General features: G+C 51.0%; 5 protein-coding genes across 5 annotated transcripts; 2 read left to right on the forward strand and 3 right to left on the reverse strand.

Moving 5' to 3' along the window:
- Positions 1-1,713: 1,713 nt before the first annotated feature.
- On the reverse strand, positions 1,714-3,065 carry T069G_01447 (pterin binding enzyme domain-containing protein; the record flags this gene model as incomplete). The annotated part of the gene is made up of 3 exons (XM_056168657.1): positions 1,714-2,683; positions 2,748-2,956; positions 3,021-3,065. 3 exons carry the CDS (start codon positions 3,063-3,065, stop codon positions 1,714-1,716), a joined length of 1,224 nt encoding a protein of 407 aa, XP_056033973.1.
- Positions 3,066-4,330: 1,265 nt separating this feature from the next.
- Positions 4,331-5,708, forward strand: T069G_01448 (nitronate monooxygenase domain-containing protein; the record flags this gene model as incomplete). Its single annotated transcript, XM_056168658.1, has 3 exons — positions 4,331-4,340; positions 4,442-4,703; positions 4,856-5,708. The coding sequence occupies 3 exons, from the start codon at positions 4,331-4,333 to the stop codon at positions 5,706-5,708; spliced, it is 1,125 nt and encodes a 374-aa protein (XP_056033974.1).
- A 576-nt stretch (positions 5,709-6,284) lies between these two features.
- Positions 6,285-7,970, reverse strand: T069G_01449 (putative GTPase activating protein for arf domain-containing protein; the record flags this gene model as incomplete). The annotated part of the gene is made up of 5 exons (XM_056168659.1): positions 6,285-6,622; positions 6,680-7,389; positions 7,449-7,632; positions 7,697-7,832; positions 7,899-7,970. The coding sequence occupies 5 exons, from the start codon at positions 7,968-7,970 to the stop codon at positions 6,285-6,287; spliced, it is 1,440 nt and encodes a 479-aa protein (XP_056033975.1).
- A 409-nt stretch (positions 7,971-8,379) lies between these two features.
- Positions 8,380-9,270, forward strand: T069G_01450 (TIM21 domain-containing protein; the record flags this gene model as incomplete). Its single annotated transcript, XM_056168660.1, has 4 exons — positions 8,380-8,649; positions 8,724-8,908; positions 8,965-9,019; positions 9,079-9,270. The coding sequence occupies 4 exons, from the start codon at positions 8,380-8,382 to the stop codon at positions 9,268-9,270; spliced, it is 702 nt and encodes a 233-aa protein (XP_056033976.1).
- Positions 9,271-19,819: 10,549 nt separating this feature from the next.
- On the reverse strand, positions 19,820-21,049 carry T069G_01451 (uncharacterized protein; the record flags this gene model as incomplete). Its single annotated transcript, XM_056168661.1, has 1 exon — positions 19,820-21,049. One exon carries the CDS (start codon positions 21,047-21,049, stop codon positions 19,820-19,822), a length of 1,230 nt encoding a protein of 409 aa, XP_056033977.1.
- Between the last annotated feature and the right edge of the window lie 6,240 nt (positions 21,050-27,289).

Genomic DNA, 27,289 nt, shown 5'->3' on the forward strand with positions numbered 1-27,289 from the left:
AGCTCGGCTTTGGTCTTTCTGCTCCTCCATGAGGAGGGGCGTGTCTCACATTTTATTACCCGCAAGTAGCCATTCTCCGCGTCGTCGTATCGTATGATGTAATTAGGACTCAGAAAGAGGGAAGAGAAGAGAGAAAGAGAGAGGCTATGGTGAATATTTTGCAGCGCTCTGAGCAAAGTACAGGCAGGCTCTCCCGTCAGTCGGCCTTAAGCCGCCAAGCGCCGATGAACCGTGAGTTATACGCCGACAGGGCTTACTCCCTTCAATCTCATGTTCTATGCCGTGACTTTCTCGGCGGCGGCTGCGCGCAAATCTCTTTGATGGATCAGCCCTACCGGTGCCTCTGCCTGTTGCGCTTCCATGGTTTTCAAGTTTCACAGCAGTTGCTCTCCGGAGATATTAAAAACAGGAGGGGGGCGTGTGTGGTACCCATCGAAAGGATGATACGGACGAGGAAAGTAGAAGAAGAGAAGCAGGGAGAGAAAGCGGGCTTTGTGTCAAGTAAGCATATCTGCCTTGCGGTGGCGCGGGATTTCCGCATGTGTCCAAGATTGTCTACCCTCTAGACTACGAGAGACTTATGCCCAAATCCTCTCACTTGCATCTCCTATTCGGTTCTCGGCCCGCTTCGATTTTCGTCGTTTTTGCAAAAGGGACGCCGCCATGTAGCCTGCCTCGCTTGTTGCAACCCTACCGTTAGGTAACCCGAATCCACGTGTTGCGACCCTGCATGGCAAACCTTGCATGTTCCGGCTGCTCAAGATTGGGGTACACCTCTGTACCTCTGTTGTAGCTTTGGCTAGAAGCTTTTGTAGCTAGGTATCCATAGATCACCCTAGTTGAACGCCATGTTGCCTCATGGGGGGTGCTTTGGACTGTCGTTATTCAACCCAAATCTTGTACACCACATTAGAGTCATCAGTCGTTGCTCTTAGATGGTGCCATGTGTAACACCGTTGGTCTTTACAACACACACAAAGAAAGAGAGAACGAGTTGCAGGCGTTCTCGTGTAGAAGTCAAGTGTCACCGGCATAGAATTCCGGCCTAACACGAGGATCAAATCTAAGTGATACTGGGTTACAGCCCGAAAGGACATCCGAACAGCCCATGTCCAGCTAATCAGCTTTGTATTTGGAGTCGTACAGGCTGGGGAGGGCGTACACCGGTGATCGACGGTGCATCTCAAAGGCCTTGGGGCCTTGTTATTGTTACACAGTCAGGGATCAGGGGCATCTAAGAATACGATTCGATTGGAAAAAGTGTCCGAAAAAGACGCGGGCCCAACATAGCGCCGGCCGGTGAAGAAAGTCTCGTAATTTTTACCATTTTCAAAAAAGGTGAGGCAGTTTATGCTAATATGCCTGTGGGACATGTGCAAGATGTTCCTATTTTGGATGGTAAGCATCTTGCCCAATGTGCCGCTGCCCAGTCTTCAAGACGTGCTCCGCTGGTTGTTTCCTCCTCTTCTGCGTTAACTTTATCTGATCAATCCAATTTCTCCTCCTTATCTGAAGTGTAGAATAGTAGGGGGGAAATAAGGCGAGGTTGGCGGAGGCGGATGGCGCGATAAGAGAGTAATTGGAAGAAAGAATGGGGGTGGTGTGGGTGAAGAGAGAAAGTTCAAGGTGAGAAGATAGAGTAAGGTGAGAAAGTAGAGTAATCTCATGATGGAACTTTTCGTCTCGTAATCAGTTGGCGGTTGGATGAATCAATCAGTCTCGAGCCCTCCAGATGGCATCCGACATAGTCGTCACCAGGGACATTTCCCGAACATCGTGAACGCGTATCACATCCGCTCCCCCTTGAATTGCTGCTGCCACCGTTGCGGCCGTACCCCAAACCCTCTGCGATGCCTCTTCCACCCCCGTCACTTTGCCGATGAAGCTCTTCCGACTCGTTCCAACAAGCCATGGCAGGCCCTGCAAGCCAGGCCACGCCCTCAGCTCCTCGAGACTACGCAGCAATTCTAAATTTTGAGCACCCGTCTTGGCGAACCCGATTCCTGGATCCAAGATTATCCGCCACCTTCGGATGCCTGCTGCCTCGGCTGCGGCTACCCGCGACAGAAGTTCAGCTGCAACAGTTGGCACCAACCCATCTGGATAGGAAGTGAGTTTCGTCATTGTCTGAGGATTTCCTCGCATGTGCATCAGGCATATCGTCTTTCCAAGTCTACCCACGGTCGGGAGCATATCAGCGTCCAGAGCACCCGCAGAGACGTCGTTGATGATATCGGCTCCACTGGCAATGGCCTTTTCGGCCACCGATGCCCGATAGGTGTCGACACTGATGGCGACATGACGGGTTTCCGGTATAGAGCGGATGAGCTCGATTGCAGGCACAACACGAGAGGCTTCTTCTTCTGCAGACACCTCGGGGCGGCCAGGAGCTGTTGACTGTCCACCAACATCAATGATTGAGGCTCCATTGCGAACTAGTTCAATGACAGTATTTGACAGGCTTTCCAAGTTATTCCGGCCACCATCAGAGAATGAATCAGGTGTCATGTTCAAGATTCCCATGACGCTGGTCTTTCTGTCAGGCACGAGAGGCGTCAATGGTGCCAGCGTTGATGTTAGCGGAGTGATAGAGGACAGGGGCTCGCCCGGGGTGAGGTCATTCAGATAATCCTGGACGAGCTTCCACGGTTGTGATGCATACAGCGGTTTTGACGGGATTAGTCTGATTAAAAAATTGAATTGGTCAGTGAAGATCCTTCCAAAGAAAGTCAAATAACCCAACTTACTCTGCTAGAGGCCTCAAGACAAACTCACGCTCCGGTATGCCGATATGAGGTACGTTGAGCCTTTCATTCTGTACCTTTTCATCACCATATAGTAAGATATCCAGGTCAATATTCCGTGGGCCCTTGTCAATAAGTTTCTTGCGGCCCATCTCACGCTCAATGGCTTGCAGTTCATCCAGCAGTCCTAGAGGCTCCAATTCGGTCTCAACCTGTGAGATGCATGAACTGTAAGCAAGCTCCCATGAAATGACAACAGAGTCATGGATTGCCTACCTCACAGGCGCCATTGATGAAGCGGTCTTGGTCCGTTACATACATGGGCTCTGTTTCCCATAGACTACTAGTCCGCTTAACCCGAATGCCCCGTCTAGTCATCTCATTGCACGCCTTTTCGATTTCAGATATGCGATCTCCGAGGTTGCTTCCCAGAGCAATGTATGCCGTCTTGGTTTTGCTGACAGCTGGACCTGGATGGCAACCGCATCCTGAGTGAGATCGGCTGTGGGTAGCTGAGCTCTCCTTAGTTGATGCTCGAGATCTCGGTCGATGAATGATAGTGGTAAAGAGAGACTGTGTTGAAGGAAAGCATCGTGACGATGAGTGGAAATTGCGCGCCCCAGAGCTTTGTAGCCCCCGTGTTATCGGAGCATGATGTATACGGAACCTCATCTCTTTTAATTATCCTCTCTGGGATGAGGTGGCAAACCAATGTGTCGATGAGTTAGCTTGAGCTGAAGCTTACGATATGTGCCATGAGGTTCGTTTTTTTGCGGTCAAATCCATTGACCTACCCTGGAAAGTGGGGCTAGCGGCCATGTTTTCTCCAGTTTCTAGAACAAAACGCAGAACACACCAGCCAAGCGTCTGCACAAATGGATGCCTCGGTTGACTTGCTAGCTGCCGATTGTTGGACGACTCTCTCCGCAATCCTGGGGAAGACATAGATTGAATAATTCCGGTTTACACCATCCCGCAATTCGGCTTCTTGTGACTACTAATACTACTAATCAGATCAAAACCCCGCGGGATGTGTCTAATTGGTGTGAAGGTACATGTACGGAAGACAATACAATCACATTGTCCGGTTTGAGATACATGCATACTTATATAATGACACCTAAATCACTAAAGCTGATATTGACACATGTATTTCCCCGCAAGGGTCAACCCATGCTCATATTAAATCGGAAGAAACTACGGAGTAGAGTACGGAGTAACGCTCGTGCTCATGACGCTGTATGTACTCCAGATTCTCCAAGTCTGCTGACTAACTCCAGCACCTCGGCATCTTTCCCCAGAACTCCACCTCAGACCGATACCGCCCTAAACCCCCTTTGGCTCTAGCTCCTAGCCCAAGCCTCGGTTCGTCAGGGTCAACTGATGGAGATGTCTGGAAACGCATCTGCCTCCGACGGTCCCCTCTCGGCTGTAGAGAATCTAAATTCCATTATTAAACTTGATCGGCCGCTCCCCATTTCTCTTCTTTCTTCATACCATTCTCCCTCTGTTGTCTCTCTCCATACCGTGTTTTCTATTGTCCTTTGATACCCTTTCCGGTGTTGCAGACAGAATCATCAGTCACAATGGCTTCTCGTAAGTTTTCTTTCCGGCCACCGTCGCGTCTAGATTTACCCCAATCTCCCTGGATTCAGTTCAGCACGGCTAACCATGTGATTGTCGCGCAAAACAAACAGAGCAGATCCGCACTCCCATCACCGATCTTTTCAAGATCAAGCACCCCATCTTGCTGGCCGGCATGAACGTCGCCGCCGGTCCCAAGCTGGCGGCTGCCGTCACCAACGCCGGCGGCATGGGCGTCATCGGCGGTGTCGGATACACTCCAGAGATGCTCAAGGAGCAGATTGCTGAGCTCAAGAGCTACCTCAATGACAAGAACGCTCCCTTTGGTGTTGACCTGCTTATCCCCCAGGTTGGTGGCAACGCCCGTAAGACCAAGTAAGCCGGTCCCCCTCCAAAACGCCACCCAGTCAGTAATCACAATCACATGCTCGTGATGACGGCGGTTTCGGCTGAAGAAGAGAGAACCCCGAGAGATGGACCGAGATTTGCACATGCAAAAAGGCTAACACATTTGCGTTTTTTCTTAGCTATGACTACACCAAGGGCAAGCTCAACGAGCTTACCGACATCATCATCGAGTCCGGCGCCAAGCTGTTCGTCTCCGCCGTCGGTGTCCCCCCCAAGGCCATCGTCGACAAGCTGCACAAGCATGGCATCCTGTACATGAACATGATCGGCCACGTCAAGCACGTCCAGAAGTGCATCGACGTCGGCGTCGACATCATCTGCGCCCAGGGCGGTGAGGGCGGTGGCCACACCGGTGATATCCCCACCACTGTCCTGATCCCCGCCGTCGTCGAGATCTGCAACAAGCACAAGTCTCCCCTGACCGGCGGCCCCGTCCAGGTCATCGCCGCCGGTGGCATCCACAACGGCCAGCTGCTGGCCGCCGCCCTCATGATGGGCGCCGGCGCCGTCTGGGTCGGCACTCGCTTCATCCTGACCGACGAGGCTGGCGCGCCCAAGTCGCACAAGGAGGCCGTCCGCACCGCCGGCCACGACGACAACGTCCGCACCATCATCTTCACCGGCCGCCCCATGCGCGTCCGCAACAACTCTTACATCAACGACTGGGAGACCAACCGCCAGCAGGAGATGAAGGAGCTCGCCGCCAAGGGTGTCATCCCCTACGAGGCCGACCTCGACAAGGTCCTCAACGGCGGCGAGAAGCCCAAGATTGAGGGCATCCAGACCAGCGCCAACGATGACGACGACGACGATCCTCTTGAGCAGTTCCGCCCCTTCTTGATGGGCAAGGCTGCCGCCGTTGTCAACGAGCAGAAGCCCGCCAAGGCTGTTGTGGATGAGTTCATTACCGATGCCGTTGCCTGGCTGAAAAAGGGCAACTCTATGCTGGTTGGCCCTTCATCCAAGCTGTAAAAAATTGAGAGACGAAAACTATTTTCCTTGCTTTTCCTTCGGTCTTGTTTTCACGAAGCCCTGTCATATCTCCTTAATGTTTTCATGCCACTCCATGTAGACTATTCAGCATATAAATGTTCATAATTAGCCTATATGTACCAACAAAGCAAATAAACCGTTAAAAAGAATACAATGACGAGTATCCTCGTAGTGACATGCTCAATTCTCCTTTAGGTAACCTTATTTTAGAACTATTGCCACTAATTCACAAGAGGAGGAGAGAAATATGAGGGTTCGTTTTTAAAATATTTTGTGCCTGCCATAAAAATAAATACAAACTAGAAAAAGGCAGAACAAAAGACTCCACGTCTATTCATGACATTTCAATTTACGCCACGGGTAGTTTCCGCCCTGCCAACACCATCTCTGATACTCCGTATCACCTTGTGAATCCCGCCCATTAACATTTCGCCCCCATCACCTGCATGAATGTCATCCCTTTGGAATAAAGAACTTTTTCCATCCAAAATCGCAAGTCGTTGACTCTTTCGTGCCCACTACTTACAAGTGGGGGAAAATCGCTAAATAGTACTTTTAACCATCAAGATAAGAACGGATGGCACTCTGTAGCTTGGTAGCACCCTCGCCAATGACGGTGGACAGGTTTTCCAAATCATCAGCGGCAGTGATTCCAAACTTGCGCACAAAGTCCTTGGCAGCTGACTCGAGATCACCATAATCCTCAACCTCTTCTTCCTCCTCTCGTCCAAAGTAGGCGTTTGAAGAGATGGCGGTGGCTCCCTCGAATCCTTGAAGTCGGGTCTTGGCTTCGGCTTGAGCATTGGGGTCATAGGAGCCCTTGCCAAAGTACTCGTCAGAGGAGATGGCCTTCTGGGCGCCAAACTTGTTGCGAGCAAACGTCTCAGACTCGTCTACAGAAGCAATTGTCAGTTTATGAAAAGATGTTGCGAGACGCGATGATGACTTGCCTGCAGCAGATGCCTTTACAGGTCCAACAGAGCCGAAGCCACCGGCATTCTTCTTTGCTGAGGAAGCTGAAGCAGCGGCCTTGGCGCCACCAATCTGGCCAAATCCAAGGCGACCGATGCCCATACCCAATCGCTCCATTTCAGCATTCGACTTTTGCCGTGTGTGTGAGCTGCTAGCTGGGCTGATGGGGGTCGGGGAAATAATAGCGGCGGCAGATGAAGCCGCGCTGCTCTTTGGTGCTTGCTCCTCTTCAGCTTCGGGGTCATATCCAAGCTTGGCAATACGCTCTGCCTCCTCCTTGGCCTTCTTCTCCGCCTCGTCGAAATCGATGATATCTCCAGTGACCTTCTTGACGCCTAGCTTTTGCACCTTCTTCGCACCGAGAATGTTTGTCTTCTTGGCACCAGCACCCGTGGCCGTTTTGCGCAGGGCAGCAGATGTAGTAATTCGACTGGCCGCAGGCTTCGTCTCTGTTGAGTCGGTCTTTGATAAAGGCGATGCCGCACGTGGGACATCCTTGTTACCGGCGGTAAGGAATGGTGATGGGGTGCGGCCAACGACCGGAGGTGTCGCATTTCGTGAGATTGGGGGCGTCGGCTTCTTGATCGTGGGCTTGTCCCAAGATGAGAAGAAATCATCATCTGGCTCTCCGGCAGGGGTGAAGCTACCATCTCCCTCAACAGCATCAATGATAACTTCTTCGGGGTATCTAACATTGAGGTTAGAGGTTTGGTCTATCATTAAATCGGATCGTCGGGGTTAGCATACTCCAGAGCATCACGTGCGGCACGTCGCTTCAGCTCATCCTTGTACTTGGTAGCAGCGCTGGATTGGTATTTGGTCTTGGGATCCTTGCTGTTCAATGCCGCGGTACCTCCGTTCTGCTGGAAGAACTTGGTCGCAGACTCGTTGCCGCCGACCTTCATTACTCGAAGCTGATCCCATTGCCACTCTAAACAGCGTCTTTTGTCAGGAAAGGTATCTCAAACAGAGAAGGTATGATCCCGAATACATACGATCCAGGTTTGTCGATCGCACAAAGGAGATGTGAACACCGAGGTTACGGTGATTGGAGGAGCAGTCCAGACACAGGTAGATGCCGAAAGGCACCGACGTCCATGTGGGATTCTTCTGTCCGCAGTCAAAGCATATCTAGGGAGACAATGGCGCGCGTTAGTTTCTGGAATTCCAAGAGTCGTCGCGACCATGTTCTCGCACCTTGTTGGCCGGCTTCGTCTTCAACTTCTCGAAGATCTTGAGCGATTGCTGTTTCGACGCGAGGGCACTCATCTTGGGAGGCGGTGCTGGGGATCCGAAGCGAGTTCGATCAAAGCCTTTTGATTTCTGGGGAACCGCTGTACTGCCCGTTTATGCAGCGACCGTGTCAAGGGAGGACAGAGAGGACGCAGCACAATCCAATGTTGGGATAATTATTAAGGAGACTCCCAAGGCCAAGGCAGGGCGATGCGGTAAAGTGGCATATCGGCGCCGCTAAGCTTATTCTGGCTTGGTGGTCTCCCCACTTTGAACTTTCTGCCGAGGGCGGTGTCGCGCAAGATTCCGAATATACAGCCAAGGGAAGCTTCACTCTTTGTTACTAAGTGTGTAAGAGCTTCGTCGAGTTGCTAGGCTATTGCGCTTCTCTGCTCGATTTCATCCTGACGAGACTTCTCGGTAAGATGGAAGCCGGAGAGCCGCCATGATGAAGCCAACAACGTCTGTTCCCGCGATTCGATCTGCCACGAAATCCGCAATTGCACAATCTGCTCGGCCTCTCTTCGTACGCCATTTTGCGTCTCCGACTGGCCTGGGAACTACCGCAACCCCAAAATCTAAGCGGAGAAGCGTCACGCCATTTAACGACACCGGGTTTGTGCCATGGAACGAACTATCAGCTGCCGAGAAGGCAGCGAGGGCAACCCAGCAGTCTTATAACTTTGGCATGGTCATCATTGGTCTCGTTTGCACCGTACGTTTCCCGGAGAGTGTTGTTATGCTAGCTGGTACGATATGGGACTAGAAAGGCTAATTGTTGATGTTTAGGGAGGTGTTGCATACTTCCTTTGGACGGATGTCTTTTCTCCCGAGAGCAAGACAAATCAGTTCAACAGAGCCGTTAATATGATCAAAAAAGACCACAGATGCCTTGAGCTTCTCGGTGATGCGAACAAGATTTCAGCTCATGGAGACGAGACTTTTAATAAATGGAGGAGGGCACGACCCATTACGTAGGTGTTTGCGAGTATCTGGGAATGCGAGACAGTACACTTACATGGTTTCAAAGGTCCACTGAGAGGACAGACTCCCAAGGCAACCAGCATCTCATGATGCATTTCTATGTAAGTTTCGACTCTCTGACTATTATCTCGTCATTGCAACATTTACTAATGTTCCCTAGGTCGAGGGCCCTCTGGCAAACGGAGTAGTACAGTGCCACATGGTTTTGCCTCGCGGTCAGAGCGAATATGAGTACAAATACCTATTCGTGGATATCAAGGGCCACGAAAGGATATATCTGGAGAATGCAGACACTGCTGCCTCGCGGTCAGGAAAGAAACCTCTGACCTTTTTTGGAGTCAAATGGGGCTAGCGAACGACAGTAAGGAGTCATTTGTCCTTCTATGGGACTGTCTTTTCGAAGTCCATCACAAGACAGCTTTATGAATCGTTGAGAGACAGCTGTGTATACTACCATATGAAATATGAAGTGCTTAACCTGCACTTTGAAAGCCAATTTTTGTATCATTAACTCATTTAGCCTATGCTTTTCAGAAGAAAATTGGGGGCAATAAAACTCGTTAGCCATGAAGGGCACCAAGGACACGCTTTGTTCCAGCACGCTTGTCTCTAATCCCCTTAACTTCTTGGGTCGCCTGTTGAGAGTTGATATTTTTTTTTTTTTTTTTGCTGTTCTGTGGTTAGATGCTGCTAGAGATCTTGATTTGCGTAATAGCTGTTTGCAAACCCATCTTGCACCTTGTCTATAGGATTTGATGGGGTAGCTTTCAGATGCCTTTATGGCTCTATCCTGAACTCACGAGTAGACCATGAGTTGAACACCCCCCAGAGTGGCATCCGTCCTCGATGTCGAGGTTTCTACGTACAAGATCTACCTAGTACCTAAACATAAATGTCTATGTTGCGCGGGCTGCCTTATGGTTGGTGTTACCGGGTATCTCCTATTTCTCTGATGTAATAATTTTTGACGATATACGGTTAAAGATGCTAATATTCAAGACGTCAAAGAGGGTATTTCTCACTTTTGTTACTCCTTCTACTTTCAGCGGGTTAAGTTCGTGTAATTTGCCTGCCTCGAAGAATACTTTTGTCACTCCTGTTTCTCTACTGACGGACTGCATGGATGCCTTATGTTCATCTAAATGAGAAAGGAGAACATAAAAAAAAGTGAGATCGTTTGACTGATTGTGAGTGGAGTGGGCTTGTGAATAGTTTGCATTGTTTCGTGAGGTTCATCCTTTGTTTTCTTGACCACAATCTCTTTTCCCTATTTCGTCTTTGCTCAAGCCTATGTGGGTTATTCGATATCCTCTATCTCGAAATTGCCGAAGTGTAAGAGATATTCCTGAGTCGTTTTGAGATTGCTCCAGTGGCATTATTGCAGTTTGACATTGGACAACGTTGGAATATGTCTAAGAATCAGTATGGAAAGAGCTGGTCTAGCTCCAATAGATCTTGGATACAACATCTTAGATAGACTATACGCTCAGGAAATATTTATCAATGGCTAAATGCTACAGTTGACAATAGCCGGAAGAGACGTCACATTATGGGCATCTCACAGCTTGTATATCGATCATGTACAGCTGCGCAATGATAAATCAACAATAGGATTACTGAGAAGATGACCGAAGCCATAATTGTTTGCTTCTCAAGACATACTGATAAAAATGCATAAATTTCATAGCGATGGATCTCTTGACTGGATTAGAATGCACTTTATGATAGTGCAGATAGTCGACCATAGTGTTGATATTCAACATACCCGAGTGTTGTGTTTACCATTCCGTCAAACCGAAGTTACCAACCAACAGGGCCAACAACATTACCCAGCGAATAGGAACAAATTGACACGTTCCCATCAAGTATTTCCGCCGGCAAATATCGCATATAACCCTCGAGGAGCCTTACGAATAGTCGAGTTCCTTTCGCCGTTGCATTGATCTATTTTGCCATAGCAGCCTCTGTCCTATCTCCTCTCATGGAATCTATTTCGCTTCGCACACCTCCTTGAATAGAGCCGATATGCAAAGCAAAAGACGTAAGGGACTATTCAGCCGGGCAAGAAAACTACCTATTCGGTCACCGCAAGTGTTGCCCACACCAATCCTGTAAATTAAATTGTAGTACCTCCAGAAGAAACACACCAAATCAACTATCCCCCATCTTCCCATGCTAAACGCATCGGCATCTTCTCCCCATAGTACGTGCCACATCATGTCCTCTCCCACCCTCTCCCTCTTTACATAAGTATTTTTGCACATCGCCACAGTGTCTCCTTTTTGTCCCGCTGTCGGCCCTTTCTACACCAGTTTCGTTCCATTGCTTCGTACCTTTTTTGGCCCCCATGCGGCCAGACCTGCATCCCGACCTGCGTGATACCATATACACCTTCTCCTTTCCGACAAACTGGGCATCAATGCGGGAAAAGCACTGGCAATCTTCAACGACCGCAGCAGAACCCGGGGCCCCGCGGACCAAACATTCATCTGGCCCATCTTCCCCTGCAGCTTAAAACAAGCGAATCTCACTCGTTGGTTTCGCCATTCTATCGATTTAAGCCGCCGAGATGCGGCCAACAACTGAGCTAATGTGGGCCTCTTGTTTACAAATCGCCATGTATGTTTGGAAATGAGGGGCTTGGGTTTTGCAGAAGGGCGTGATATCGGAATGCATCCCGTCTGAAAGCCAACCATGCTTGTGTATGCTTATCTTGAATACCCCCCCCCAATTCCCCCTATTATGCAGAGAAGAGCCGAGAGTGTGGCTCACAATCGAGCACTGAGAGGGGGCGAGCCATATAAAAAGGCCGTGTAAAGGGTAACGTCGGCTGGTTAAGGTAAAGAAGACCGCATATAGCGCAATCAACGAAAGTTCCTTATCCAAAAGGCAAACGAGAGGAGGCCTGGGCGTCGTCGGCTAACATCACCGGTCCTCCGCGATCACGATCGGTCTCATCTCGTCCTGCTAGATGCTGTCAAAGTCCCTTGTCCATCTACTAGTAACGCATTCAAGCAAGACAACGGGGAAGCCTCCGCATTGAGTTCAAGGTACAAGAGTTTGAGCAAATGCAAGTACACTACACTCACCCTCCCTATCCCTCATTCATGCGTGGTATGCGGCCAAGCAGCAAGGAGAGTCGTCGTCAGGGTGTCCTTCAAACCCCGCAGAATCGACGATACATGGTCCTTTGCCATGTGCTGACTAGCACAATTGAGACAGGTTTCATCTTGAAGGTATCTCATGAGGATTTACAACGGATTAGCGCTTGCGCGTACTCGTATATCTTTCTTCAAGGAAATCTCAGCCCGGCTTTCGTTGCTAGATCAGCGGCGCCAAAGTTATCTCACATGCTGCTGATGCTTATAACGAGTGGTTGAACACAAAACTGACGTGATTCGACTCATAACTCGCCCAAGAGGTGGGCGTAGCGGGCTCTTCACATGTTTGCCTAAAAGGATGTACCTCTTGTTTGTCGATACAAAGTTATGCAAGCCCACTGATTGTCTTTGTTATCAATCTCAAGCGTCGGGAACTATCGGGTTGGGCTGTCAGCGAATGCCGATGGCTCTTATCTACATGTACATAGCAGCTATTATATCTGTTGATAGTAACAGATGACAGGATTTACACTGGCGAATGTAGGCATACTCTTACAACCCTTTTTGGGATAATTTTCTGTATCGGCAGTGTTCACGCTCACAAACGGAAGTCCTGCGGCAGCTGCGCAGATAGATATCAATAGAAAATACAACAACCATTTAGAAACCCAGGTGTATCATTCACTCAGGCCGATTGGATCGTTGTGGCCGGAAAGTTTCCTTGCCGAACCACTGGGGGTTGGCATCAGGGTTTTGGTCGGTTAAGCAGCCGAATTAACACCTTCTCGGTCCGATCGATTCCTGGGATCTCCCTGCATCTCAATTGTAATCGTACGGAGTATCTCTCTTAATTTTGCGTTCCGCTGCGGGACAGAAAGCCATCCAAACTCAATTTACGTGCCGGGCCTCTTTTTCTTCAATCGGCTGAGCGGAAGGGGAGTGATATGTCGGCACTGCCTCTGTGCCGAACACACATCAAAGATCTCCGAGATGCCAAGTGCTGCTATTTTCACATGCTTGAAATAACCTCTGGTTCGGTTAATTATCCGAGAGATGGTGATGTGATATTGTTAGCTTTTGAGCTAGAGGGCTTTTGAGTTAGCCGACGCTCTTTGATGAGATTGCATGTGCGGACAAGGCACTGAGCTGCCCGGACAAGTAAGATTCATCTCGTAGCTCTTGTTTCTCATATGCAAAAGAACTTGGGTGCTACTCCGTGCTCCCTACTCCGTGCTGTCGCATCGATATCCCTGGGCAATTGGGTACACTAAGACTGTGGGGAAAACATTTCGAGTTTCCTGCTGCATCATGATCCATTGTTCAGAGGAGCGGCATTTACGGAGTAATTGGCATTACCCCAGTCTGGAGCCGCTCAAATCCACTTCAGCGATGCAGGCAGGCAGGGAGTTAAGGAGCAAGTATTTCTCGACAACGGACCTGTTGCGGCTTTGCTCTGGTTCCCTGGAGCCCCACGATGGCTCGATTTCGGCGCATTGAAGCCATGGCATCCCCTCCCCTGCGTATCAATCTGGCGTTTCCACGGCGCAGTCCACTGTTTGCCCGAAGAATGGGAGGGAAGGCGAATCAAGGAAGCGGTGGAGAGGTAAGGAGAGGGCACATACATACATCCGTACGGAGTACATATGCATCGGCTCTTGGCATTGGCCATCAGCGTAGTGCCCTTCGGCGCCAGCAACCTGCGGATTTAATATATTGTGCATGAGGCGTGAGATGATCATAGGAGTGGATCGCTATCATCCGATCGTGCTGCCTGTGTGCCGATACACACGTAGCCGGAAGGCCGGCAAATCAAAAGGCAGCATTAACGGGGTTGTATTCGGATCAATTGCGTCCTGCATGTGTTGTATGATAACAGTTATGATCTGATGTAGTGGCTCCAGCAGTCGCTTGCGGCTCTCGTTCTTGTTGGGGTTGCCCGCGTTCCAGGCTGTTTGCGGATCTCGTAAGATGAGCTTCGCATTTCACATTATGCCGGAGCTGCATATTTGTACGGAGAGAAGATGAAAGTTGCGGTGTCCGTCTCCGGGCCCCCTTCCGGTGCCTTGCATAGCATTGAACAAGGCCACTCTGCAGCGACCCTCCCCCGAGTCATTCAGCATCCAGGCACGAGTAATCCAGTTGCAGATATAGACAGGCTGGCATCAAGCAGCTGCATGCGGTATGAGAGTCAAGCAGATGCACATGTCCAGACCAATGCCGACAGCTGTGCTGGCACGAACAACAGGGATGTGCGTCAAGTCAACTCTTCCTAACACAAGTCAATTCAACGACAAAGCCATCAACAAGACTGAGGACCGTATCTTACAAGTGCGTAGAATTGATACCAAGTCCTCCGTACTCCTAAATCCCTGCCCATACATATGAATCGCCGTGTGCAGACAGACCTAGAACGAGCCCACACAGGCATCAGATCAAGGCCAGCAGGGGCGTTTGATTGATGGATTGACGCCCTCCGCAATTCAAGCTATTGATTGGCTGATACATTCCTTGCTGGGAATTCCGCTTGCGCAAAGCAACTCCGGATACGCACAGTACTTTTTTTCGTTCCCTGGATGACTTCCCCAGGCGAGAAGGAAAAATTTTCGTTTCTTGACCGAGTTCCCTTTTTTGCCAACTTGGCACTGCAACGTAACAGGCCAGCCGTGTCCGAGAAAAGCCCACTTGTTATATTACTTCCAATTGAGATTCTTTTGTTAGATGATTGTGCGTCGATGGCGAGGTCCCTGGCGGGTGGGGTGCGGGAAATCTGGAGATGAGCCTCATTATCCGTAGGAAAAGCCCAAGTCCCTGGAAGCGAGGAGCTTGATGCGGCTACCGCTGTAACAGGCTCTTCGTATTTTTGCGCACGAGTAAGAGTAGAAATCGCAACAATCCACAAACAGGCAAGATTGGGACATTGTTGTCTCACAATGCGAATTTGGCGCCGCAAGCGCTCTCTCTGATCCACCCGCAACGACGACGATGGCTTGAAGAGTCGCCCGTAAAACTGCGGTCCGGTCGACGATTGTATTCCTGGCGCTCCATGTTCAGCTGACAAGATAGGCACTATTTCAGGGTCCCCAGCATCTTGCTCTTTTCCTATATTGGCCACTTATCGCCGGGAAGCGTGATGTCTTTTGCTAACCCCACAGGCGATCCCCAGCACAAGAAGGATCTCCAGTGGTGCATGGTACTCGGTACCGTACGGTATTCGCAGCGATGGCTTCGTGGGGGCTGCAATTTCATCATATCAAGCTGTGGCTAGCACCGAGACCAAAGCTGGGGCCGTCTCTACCCTTCCTCCCGCATCGCCCGAGGGAATCGCCCTGTAATAGCCCATGAATCTAGCCTCGGTGCAGCTTTTTTGGCCACATGCTCGGATTAGGAAACCGAAAGGCGAGGCCGCGGCCTTGTTCTCAAGCTCGAGGCACCAAAATTCCCCGCGAGTATCGCCGGCAAACGCAAGATAAGAAACAAAGGCGAGCTGCTGCGAGGGAGCCCCCCGGAAGATATCCAGCTTGCATGAATGCTTTATCGGCAAGATAGGCAGAATTGACGGATTGTATTTCCCCGCCTTCCCCAGGCCTAGTTCATGTCTGAGCCGGTGCTAATCAGAGATTGTCCATACATACTCGTACATGTGCATGACCCTCATGCAAACTGATATGATATCGAGGATTTGCCTGGCCATGGTAGAGCTCACTCACGTTGGAGCTAGACATGAACGAGGAGTCGATCATCCACTCAGACTCCAGAGGGGTAAGATCCAGACGATTAGCGTGTTAGCAGCAATCCTCATGCTTTGCCTTGATAGATGACGAGGATAACACCCAACGGCTGGGGAGAATTCCATCCCGTCTCTGCCAAAATAGCCTGAGAGCACAATATCATTCCAATGCGTCTTTTCGCGATCAAAGGCTTACATCACGACAATGAGTCTGCTGACGCCGTCGTGCCGGCTCCCAACCCCACCCCCACACTGGCGAGATGGCTAAATCTGAAATGTTTGAGAGCGGCAAGTTGAGCTAGTGGCCACGAAGGATGTAGCATCTTTGATCCCATCCTACTGGGAATTCAGGAAGCCATACAAGGCGTTTTCTTCAAGAGTATTAGTATTTGCAATGAATCAGAAGAGTGCAGTGCCCAATTAGGGCCGTGCAGCAATTCTATGCCCAAGTCTCTTGCACAGTACAGCACTCCGTATAAAGTATTTAGAACATGTGCCATGAACTCTCCCCATGATTCATCTTGTGGCTCACGTGGGGGAGACGCGGCACTCCGTATAGAGAACGGAGCAAGCCAAAACACAACCCAATGCCAAAAGCCAAAAGCCAAAGCCAAACAAAGCCACTGCGGAAAATTTTTCATCGGTATGGAGTACATACACAGGGAGACACAAGACGACGAATGCTTCACACTGGAGGCCCAGGAGAAACCCAAACCCCCACCACCGCAGCCCCGCCATTCCTCGAAAAAGCCCCCTTATTTCTTGACAAGCAACCAACCCGACTCCTCTGCGTGCTCTTTACACCACACCACCTCGAAACTTAGGTCGTGAGTTGGTGGTGAGCGGTTGTGAGTGGTTGCAAAGGCGGCGCTGCGGGTAAAACAGGCACATAACAAGGCTTCGCTGTTTGGTGCACACACACACGCAGCACACATTCCCGCTAACGCCTTGTGTATGTGTCAGGCAAAGTCTTTTCATTCGCCAGGCTGTTTTGAAGCGGTGAAGAGAAGGTGTAAGTAAAACGTAGAAGAAAAAGAGAAGAAGAGAAAAAGAAAGGTGCCTTTCGTGTCTCAGTGCGAGTCTCAGCTGCAGCATCTGTAACAGACGAATCATGCAAGCCACCTCACCGTTCGCTTTACACAACAGTAGCAAACGCACTGCATTAGTTCCACTCACCGTACAGCACTCCGTACTTGTACGTAAAACACAGTTACATTTCTCCTATTACTTGCTTGTACTCCGTACGTGTGGCCGTCAAAGTCGAGGCGAAGCATTTGACTGCCCATGGGCTCTTCTCACCTTTTTACTTGGCCGGTCTCGGATATGGACTTTATCACCGCTCCATATTACTCCGTGATTCCATCTCCGTGATAGTATGTACAGGTAAGAGGAAGTACCTAAAGGTTTTGGTGTACTGTAAAGAGAACACCAGCACCACCATCATCTGTTGATCAGATCACCCGCCATCATCTTAGCTAGAACGGGCAACGCGTGTGCCGTCCCGAGTGAAACACGTCATACTCAGGGCGACCAATATCATTTTCTCTTGACAAACTTGGTGCAATTTTTTATTCCTCTTCACAGCGGAACAGTAGTTAGCTCCAAAGACCGCTGACGTGATCTCGATCCATCCCATCTAGACCCGTCCCAGCAGGGTTTTGCTCTCTTGCGTCACAGTCCGGAAAACCCAACAAAATCCCTCCCAGCCTTACCGGCCGACTTAAACCGGCCCGGGGGCACCTTTTCGAAGCCTAGGCTCCAAGGCTGTCGTGTACTCATACTCATACGGTCCATGTACTCCCTAAACCACGCATGAACAGGCTGTGCCAGGGACCCTGAAAAAAAAAAAAAAAGGAACAACAAATGACGGGCGTCGGCCGGGCGTCGTCGTTCTGCTGTGGGGGAGAGAGTGATGTGATGGGGGAGCAAATGGCCACATGCCCGCTCAAATGATAGGATAAGAGGGTGTGAGATTTTACAGAGGCTCGCACAAGAGCGTGCGACGCCACCATGGACACGATCCAAAACAGAATGGAAGGAACACGCGTGTTTCGAGCTTGTAAGATGATAACAGCGGCTCCCAGAAGAGGCCAAGGAGTTTGCCCATCCTCAGGCTCTGCATGTTATGCATGGCGCCGTCTCACAGCCTGTACGGAGTCGCATCAAACAGGCCTGATAATACGGAGTCGCATCAAACAGGCCTGATAATACGGAGTCCCCAGACTTGGCGGAATCCAATCAAATCCGCCAGACGGGCTGCGAATGCCTGAGATTTGGTGCTATTCATAGCCTTTCGGCCTGCGCACAAACAAAAGAGGCCCGCCTCGCGCAACGAAACTTGAGGCTGCACACAAGGCAATCATGTGTATCACACGCAGGCCACTTTTTCTCGTATCAAGCCATCATCATATTATTTCTCAGCATCAGGTGCGAGAAATTCAACACACAAGGGAAGCCATGTGGCCGTCGAAGAGTCACAGTCAGAGTTACAGCAGCACAACCACGCAAGGCACATGCTTGCCTATCCACGATAACACTCTCACTAGTAGCACTCGTATCATGGCCATCCCCCCCAGCAAATCATTTCAAACCACCAGAATCTCTTCCCCCCGTATCTAAGTGGTATTCCCTCCCACACAGGGCTCTCCTCCCCCCTTCCATTGCATTCCATCCAAGCGAGCCAAACAAATCGTCCCCCCCCCTCTAATTCTGCCCAGACACCCCCCCGGGAAAAAAGCAAAACCACCCCCTCAATGCACCAGGAAAAGCTGTGGACACATCATGTATCCCGCCTGATTGCCTCCCCCAGAGATAAACCTTCCTAGCGCTGAGACCCGCCCTACGAGAATGTCGGTTCAGTGTACATGCAATCAACGCTAGACAGATACCGACCTTGGCTCAAGAGCAACATCAATCTCGCCATTCTTCCTCCCCGGTGCTTTACTAAGAACATACCCAGTGAGAGTGAAAATGAGACTGAGACAGAGCTTGAATTAAGGCTTCTCCGGATAAACTAAAAACTCTACCACCCCCTCCCCCGCAATTTCGCTCTTTCTTTTAGCCCAAGTGCTCCGTATTACGGGAGTAGGTACTTCTGATCACTTATCTCATTCCCCTTCGTACGATAGCCGGTTGACCATCAGGAGATAAGGCGGGAAACACCGGAAGGATAGCCTCAAACCCCAAACGCAAAATAAAGGCGAATGAAACATCAACTCTTTTCAAACATTACACAAGAGAGCAGAAGTGTCCGCCCACTTGCCATTACCATTACCGTATTCTACCTAGTACCTAGAATACCAAAGATCCCAGATAAATCATTCAGCTTTTCCATGTCTATGAAGTCATGCTTCGCAACCACGGGTCCCACGGATGCACCGCTTGCCCGTGGCTTTTCCTCCCCCTTCAATCCCCCCTCCATTACCTGTCCACCCCTGAATAGCGCTGCCGCCTCCCCCATAGTGCATGAGGTTTCCCCATATTTTGTAACACCAAACGTGTTTTGGTATTCCCCAGTCAAATGCCAGCCCATGCCGTTGCCGAAGCCCTCAGATGCCAAATGCCGGAGACGGGCTTTCTAGCGGCATGTGGGATGCAAATATACCAAGAAACAACAGGTAAAAAGAAATTGCTTTGGTTGTACAGATATGATGAAAGATTGGAGCGCGTGAGTGTGTAAAATAATCATCATGTCTTTTTCGATTTTTTTGGGCCAACTTTCAGTTGAATCCAATAATAAAATCTTCCACTGTATAGAAACAATCCGAAACAAGAGAAGAGAAGAAACAGAAAAAAAAAAGTAGTAGTCAACAGTAATCCGTTGGGGAAGTGGTGATGTCTATATTTCCTTTGGCCATCCGTCTTGTATAGGATTCCATGCCCTGCAATGAAAAAAAAAAAATCAAGAAGAAAACAAAAAAGGGAAGAAAAAAATAGCCGTGTCAAGTCCTTCGAGGGACGACTCTTTCCATTTCCATTTCCATTTCCATTTCCATGCCATAAACGCCGTCTCTTTCTATCCTTCTATAGCCCAAAGTCATCAAGTCATTCGAGGCGCCAAAGCAAGGGATTCTCTACATCCGATCCATGAGGTCGCCACCTGCAAGACTGCCTGCAGTTGAACTTCTGCCGCTGTTAGGGAATACACCGTCTGAGAGGAGATCCTGCACCGCCACCTTGGGAACCTGAGGAACAGGGAGCTTCCTCTGGCTCCCGTCGGGGCGGCTGATGATATCGGTAAGCGACATGCCGGGGCTGCGGTTGTTGTTTGCCTGCAGCTGAGGGGGGAACTGGGGAGCATCCAGGTGGGGCTCCATGGGGGCCAGCGCCGGAGTCGTGTTGTGCTGCAGAGACAGGTTTCTCAGACTCGGCAGCTCATAGCCCGAAAAGGGGCGGAGTCGAGGGGAGTGAGCGGGAGTTGCGATGGGAGTGTGATCCGGGGTGGGAGACAGAGAATCGTGGGAAAAGGTGGGAGAAGAGGGAGCCGTAGAGTTGGGTGAGTTAGGCCTCGACCTCTTGGCATGCCTCATGCTGCTGTAATGATCATCATCGTCATTGGAGTGAGATCTCGCCATGTGGTACGAGGAAAGGGAAGGCGGGTGGCCTCGAGAGTTCGGCAGGCCCTGGCCGAAGTAGGGGTGATGCCTTGAGTTGTGGTTAGACGGGCCGCCAGAGAGAGTTTCCCGTTCGATCTGGTTTGCAGCCTTTGCCAGCATAGTGATATCGTTGCCACGGTTGTAGTGAGCCATGGGGGTCTGGGGCATGACAAACGAGGAGTAAGAGTGGGGAGGCGAGACGTTAGGCGAGACCAGAGTCGAGGTGGGAGCAGAGCGGATGGCCTTTGGCACTGGAGGGGGCATCATGCCATCGACGTGCATGTGGTGAGGAAGACCCTGGTGGTGAAGGTGCTGCTGGTGCTGCTGCTGACCCTTGTTGCCGCGCCTGGAGTTGGGGTTGCTGTGTATCCTCGAGTGCCTAGTCAACTCATCGGAACGAGAGAACTTCTTGCTGCAGCCAGGGAACTGGCAGGCATGGGGCTTCTCGCCCGTGTGAGTGCGGATGTGCCTGGTCTGGTGCTCCAGACGGTGGAAGGCCTTTTCACAAAGAGGACACTTGTAGGGACGAGGAAGCTCGTTGGCAGTCTCCGTTGACTGCGCTCCTGGGATAGGCCCATTGGGCTTGATGACGGTAACCGCAGCGGTAGACATGGCTCCGCTGCCTTGCTCGGCGTCGCTGTCCTGTCCTGCTGCCGAAGTTGGATTGAGTAGATTGGAAAAATCCACGGCAGACTGAGCTCGTTGCATGTGATCGAGCGGCAGCCAAAGCGAGTAAACGTTGACTAGACGGCCAGAGAAGCGAGCGTGTGGGTTGGCAAGAGATTATCCGCTGGTGGAGTGGTTATATGCCGTTGTCCTTGTAGTGGGGAGGACCGCTGTGCAGGACCGCTGTGTAATTATCTGCTTGTAGCTGGTGTTGACGCTGATGTTGCTTGCCTTCTAAGGCGAAAGAGGCTCTTGTCGTCGGTAGTTGGAAGATCGAGATGCGATATTAGATTGGGTGAGTGGCTATGGTGTGGTTTTTGTTTTGCTTGATCGAGGGAGACTTTTTTTTTTCCTTCGGGAGAAGGAGGGGACTGGGGGAGGCAATCGCTTTAATAAGGGCGGGCTCGGCCGGGTCGGTACTTCGTACATGGGACTGGGAGGGAGTGCAGGTACTTGCGGACAAGTACCTCAATGCATCAACGCAAGCACATGCTAGACCTCGCTACACGCGGCGGTAAATCAGGGGCGTCACGCAGGGCTTAGGCAGTGCCTTTGGGGGTGCAACAGCACTGCACGGCACAGTCCAGTGGGCTGGATGGCGCGACGGGGCGCTGGAGGGGAGCAGACGGGACACGTAGCCAGGGCACGAAAGGGGTACGGGGTACTTGGCTGCTCTCGAATGTTTGTACCAGCCAGCCCCAGCATTCAAAGCCCCAGCCCTCGCCCTCAGTGGGAGCCCCAGCTGGGGCGAAGGGGACCACAAGGAGGGGGCGTGCGATGGCGGGGTGTGCGCTTGGGTCAGATACCTAGTACAAGGCTCAGTGAGATGGCCGATGCCAGCTCGGCCCACGGGAGATTCTCGCTGTTGACGGAGGTACCACCTCGACGACGGTACATGTTACTAACGTGCTCAATGCAGTGTTCTCTCAGATGCGCTGCCACCCCCCTCACCAAAAAGAGTTGAGCGTTTTGCCGCTATTGGGACGCCCCTCGGCGCCAAATAGCGAGAGTGGAAACCACGGTGAAGGGAGGTTCTTTCCATTTTTTGGCGTGCGGTTTTGTGTGTGCCTTTCTGTTGAGAATTTTTCTTAGCAGTTTTTTTTTTTTTTTTTTCTGATTCCCGCTCCACTGGGCGAGCGAGCTTCTTACTCGTACACCTCAGATTCAAATTACGTTTCTCAGTCCATCGCCATCACTAACCTCAACTGCCATGTCCCAGCTCGATGTACCCCCGGCTTGCTGCTCTGTACGGTATCGGGCGGAATGAGGCGCAGCCTCTGTCGTGCTCGACTGATTGGCCGCCATTCCCCGGAAAAGCTATTCGCGTGGCTTTCTGAGGTATGGAGGACGAACAAGTACTACCTGGAGACGAAACCAAGACGGGAGAGTCGCCTAGGACGGTTTTGAACAGCATGACGCTGCGTGCGGCCGTCGAGTTCTGGAGGCTTTTCCCAGGTTCCTTTTTGCCCACCAGCACCTGGGAATACTGGCGTCTTTTTGCGGATAGCCTACAGGTACGGAATACGGCTTGGTCTGGTGTGGGTGGTTTTTGGCTGGCGCACACAAAAGAACCGGCTCTTTTGCGCATCAATGATCGCCCGTGGCTCGCTGCCAGGACGAAGCCATTACTCTCTCTTTTCAACTGGCTTCTGGGCACGACTCATTTTCCCGTGTCGTGGGGCCGAACGCTAACCTGAAAGCCAAGGTGGCCTGGTGCTAGCGTTCACTCACAGCATGCTAACTGTGCTTATAGCACTAAATTCCACTGCGTCGTGCATTCCTCCTTGCTAGTAGGGCAACGTGAGATGATGCGATGCCGGGGTGGAATTTCACTAAGAAAAAAAAAAGAGACAGAATGATAGAGTGAGAGAGAACGACGATGAGGGAGAAACAGGAAAAGGAAATGAAAGAGAGAGAAATACAGTGCTCACGAGAGAAAAGAGAGCATGGGTAGGAAAAGATTGGTGCTGTGGTATGTGCAACAACTGGACACGTGCGCATACTCCCGTTCTCGTCTCTTTGCGGTCTTCGTCTTCTCTTTGCGCAGATATGCTTAGCACTGCCCAGTCAGCTGGCTTCGTCTTGCTACTTCGACAGCGCCCGTACTCTTCCAATCCCCGGTTTCGAGGGTCATCAGGACACTACATCCCGCTGTTTGGGGGCCGCAGTGACAGCTCCCATCCCGTCCATCAGTCGCAATGATAATGAATACATATTCATGGACCAAATGTGGGGGTCTTCAAGTGTCACGCCCACCAACAATAGCCATGGCGGCTCGCCAGTTGGGGTCAGGTTATCAAGCACCTCCATACTCTGCGCCGATATCAGGGGAGAGCCAAGTCCACAAGTCGTTATCGTGGGATGGCAAACCCCCATGGAGTATGTGGTCACGCCTCCGAGGAACCTGTCAATCACTTGATGACAGCCGTCTACTGGTTCGCAATACAGCCCAGGCGCTTAAGCAACCCCAAAGAGAGCGAGAGCCAGACGCATGCAGAATAGCGCGACCAACTCTTTTTACGTTCAATTTATTCTGGTCTCTTTCTGCATTCAACTCACTACTGCAACCAGTCTGTATCCAGGCCTCAACCTACCAAGTAACAGCTACAGGACTTCCTGCTAGTTGCAGCAGGATCGAGATACAGTCTCTTCATGTCTCTTCCGTGTCTCGGCTATTTGGCACCCCTTTCCTCTCCATCACCTGCCGTCGCCCTTCCTATGGTCTGATTTCTGTTGGTCATGGCAGAGGGTCTGAGGCTACCGTAGCGTCCGCAAAGCGGTCTCCAGCGATCTCGCAGAGCCAATCTTGCCTCACCTGAAGAATGAATGGCGTTAGCGAATAAATGCGACCTGCCTTGACAATGCTAGGTCGTGGTGATCAGCACAGTTGTTAGCTCGCTGAGACCATGTTGCCCCTCCGCTCACTGGATGCTCCGAGGAGTGGGCATTGCTACTACCACTGCCCTTTTCCGAACGCGAGTCCGTAATTGAGCTGGTTCATCTTGCTTCCTCACAGGCGATCGCGACGGTCCGTGAGACAAGGGTGTGGATATGGAAATATGCAGCATTCCCCAGAGGATGCTTCCCCAGACTTTCCTATTCTTCTCACTCACCAACCGGACCAAGTGGCGTCCACCATTCCTAGCGCGCCCTTGGAGCCCAAAAGTACATGCTCCTTTGGTCCAGATACGGAAGACACACTCCCGACTATTATTCTCCATGACTCTTCACCTTCCTTATCCTCGGCGCAACATGTCTTGGAAGGGGCCTGCCAAATTATGCTACCTCCATCACCCCGGCCGGGGTCCCCAGAAACACCCCTGGTTCCTCCCTACGGTAGAATGTGGGGGTTGTTATCTCTCACCAGATTTTTCCCTGCAATTGGTGGCAGCGCAAACTGGCGGCTAGTTCTGGCACGGCCGCCACCTCCCCATTCGTATTGTCCAAGTGATGGATTCTTATCGCAAGGCGTGCTCTGGGCTTCAGCAGAACTGATCCGCAGTGGTGCCAAGTATCCATTCCACAGTCTAGGCACCCGTCAAACGGATTCGCCATTGCTATTAGCGCGTCTCTCTATCAACTCTGTTTCCCGACCCCGGCCTTTCACTGCTGCCTGTGTTCATGCTACAACGACTGTGCAGGAGTTGTAATTTGTGCCGCCCTGTATCAGCCGCCTGGCCATGTATTCTTGGATACATATGTACATCTAGAAAGCCGACCCTTGCGCCGCCTAAGCTGTTTCAGGAAATCCGGGGGGTCAATGATCTTAGATCTCCTGAATGTTGTTCCCCTTGTCACCGAACCAAACCGCCACGTAACTTTCTCGGAACGGGGAAGACCGGCCGACACCCCGGACAAGGAACTCTGCAGGCTGCCCCAGGCTGCCCAAGGCATTGAATGCGACCTGCTTGGAGTATGCAGCGATGAAACAGAGGTTACAGAGCCTGTGCTTTGGTTTCATGGCCCAAAAATAAAATGGGAAAATATCCACCAATACGGAGGATTATCACCTGTATGGAAGGGGGAGCAAAGATGGCAATGGTTGCGTCCCGTCCAATCCACCAAACACGGCCGCTTTAGGTGAGCATCAAATAATCCTTTGGCGCCTTCTTCCGGAGAGAAGTGGTGATTCATCAGAAAACCCTCCTCGCGGCGGGTACTTCAAGCACAGGCATGGAGTTACGGAGTACCAACGGCGGTATAAACTGATGAGGCCATATTTGGAGTCGCCCCATTTTCGCTCAGGTGTTATCCTGACAGCACCCCTTGACAACCTCCACCAGGTCAAATCAATGCCCGCTAAAACCCCACGCAGGGGAGATGAAAGGTGATAAGGATGGATGGGCGTGATCTGATCGTTTCGTTCAATATTCGGTCCATCTATGGAATCCTTCGTATCAGGACATCAATGGGACATGTATTCCGGATCAATGCTCGGCGCAAACAAAGTGCTGCGTACATTTTAGTCCAACTAGGAAAAAGGTCCATGCCTGTCAAAAGTGGCTAGAGAGACTATTGCCTGGAAGCAACACTGCCAACTGCATACAGGTACGGACTGACAGCTGAGTATGCGCATAACATTGACAAAAAAGGGTAGCGCTAGCACCAAAGATGTATACAATAGCCAATACTACATAGACTACTGCTTCAAACCGAGATACCGGTTCAAAATGGATCTCCCCGACGGAAGATGGGGGATGTCCCAATATGGAGAGATATTGAACGGCCTATTCGGCTGAATTACGGAGAGGCAAGACCCAACAATATACAGAGGGCCTGGACTGGGGTCAACCGGGTTCCAGAGCAGAAGCAGGCCAGATATCAACCAAAAGGGATGCCAGATGCTGACTCTGGAATGCTTCAACTCGGGGAGCTCGCGGCAGTACATCCCAGGCCTTGCCTCTCGAGATTGGTACGTTGCTTGATGGCCCTCGGCCGGAATTCCTAGGGCCCCGATTTCCGTGCTGGACGCCCGTCATCTTGCCCAGTTTCACATGTAACACGGGGAAGAGAAATGAAAAAATCCATCGTGCGTATCGCCTCGATTATCTTTTCTCGCTCAGCGGCGCACAAGGTGGACACTGACCGAGCCAAATCAGACCTCGCCATCACCCACGTGCTTATCGTGACTCTGCCCCCAATTTCCCAATTTCTCCAGCGGAGGCGGGGCTCCGCTCGGTATACGGGCCTTGGAAGCTTTCACCATTCTCGACAGCTTGCTGCGGGTGTTTGTGCCCCGTGCGATAGCCGAAGCATCGCCTCGGCATCAACTCACCAATGGCTGACGCATCTGCTTGGTTGGAGATTGCGACACTCCGCGCCTCCGGTTCGCGATTGGCGTGCTCTTTGATAAGAAACTATGCCGGCTAATGGGACGGAAAGGCCAAAGTCCACGCCTAAGGGGGGTACAGAGGGGACGGCTAATACTAATTAAAGCTGACGGTCAGCGCCGGCCGAGCCACCCACAACCTCTCCTATCAGTTATGATCTAACATGGTCCGAATGGGCAAATGGGGTCCAGTGGTGCTCGTTTGTGCAATGGTACTACAGATACCACGCCATATCTCGCTCCGAATCATTTGAAGATCTAGACCTGGAGAAGGAAAACGCTTATGCGGGGCTCCGGACTTTTTTGCTCTTTATTCAACGGAGAACAAGTTTGCAGATTAATACGACGTGGGTTGGAAGAGACCGAATCCCTTGGCGATTGGGGGCCGCTGGGAAGGAAGATGGGAAACAGCCAATAGGGTCCTCACATTGCATCATCAGCCTCAGGTCCAGGCTGGGACTTTTTCACCCTCTCGTTTCTGACGATGCAACGTGTTACGCCTCCATGGGGGTGTGCACTAAAACCTGGAGTATTTGTCGGGCTCACTCCCCACGGTTCTTCCGTTGTCAGACACAAAAGTACGGGCACTTATTACACATATTTGCCCCTAGGCTCTTTGGCAAGATTGATACAGTACAAGTACTTATGTCTTGTGAGGGCAAATATCGGTATATTACCTGATGCCGTAAGCTCTAATACTCCCAGAAACCTTCTTTGGGTGACGAGTCGGTTTCTTGGATGAGAATCAAAAACAGCCTTTAGGCTGAAACATGTTTTTCTGACCCTCCCCCTTTGTCCTGTCCGATTGACGCAGGAACACATTCTTTGATTAATGAAAAGCTCAAGGGGGCAGTTGGTTGCCGCATAAGCAAACTCTCCCTCACACACTTTTTAAAAAAAAAAAAAGAGGCAAAACAAAACTCCTCACCCCATGGGGGAGGAGGCGGATGCGA

The sequence above is a fragment of the Trichoderma breve genome, chromosome 1, assembly GCF_028502605.1.
Source record: "Trichoderma breve strain T069 chromosome 1, whole genome shotgun sequence".
Taxonomy (NCBI): domain Eukaryota; kingdom Fungi; phylum Ascomycota; class Sordariomycetes; order Hypocreales; family Hypocreaceae; genus Trichoderma; species Trichoderma breve.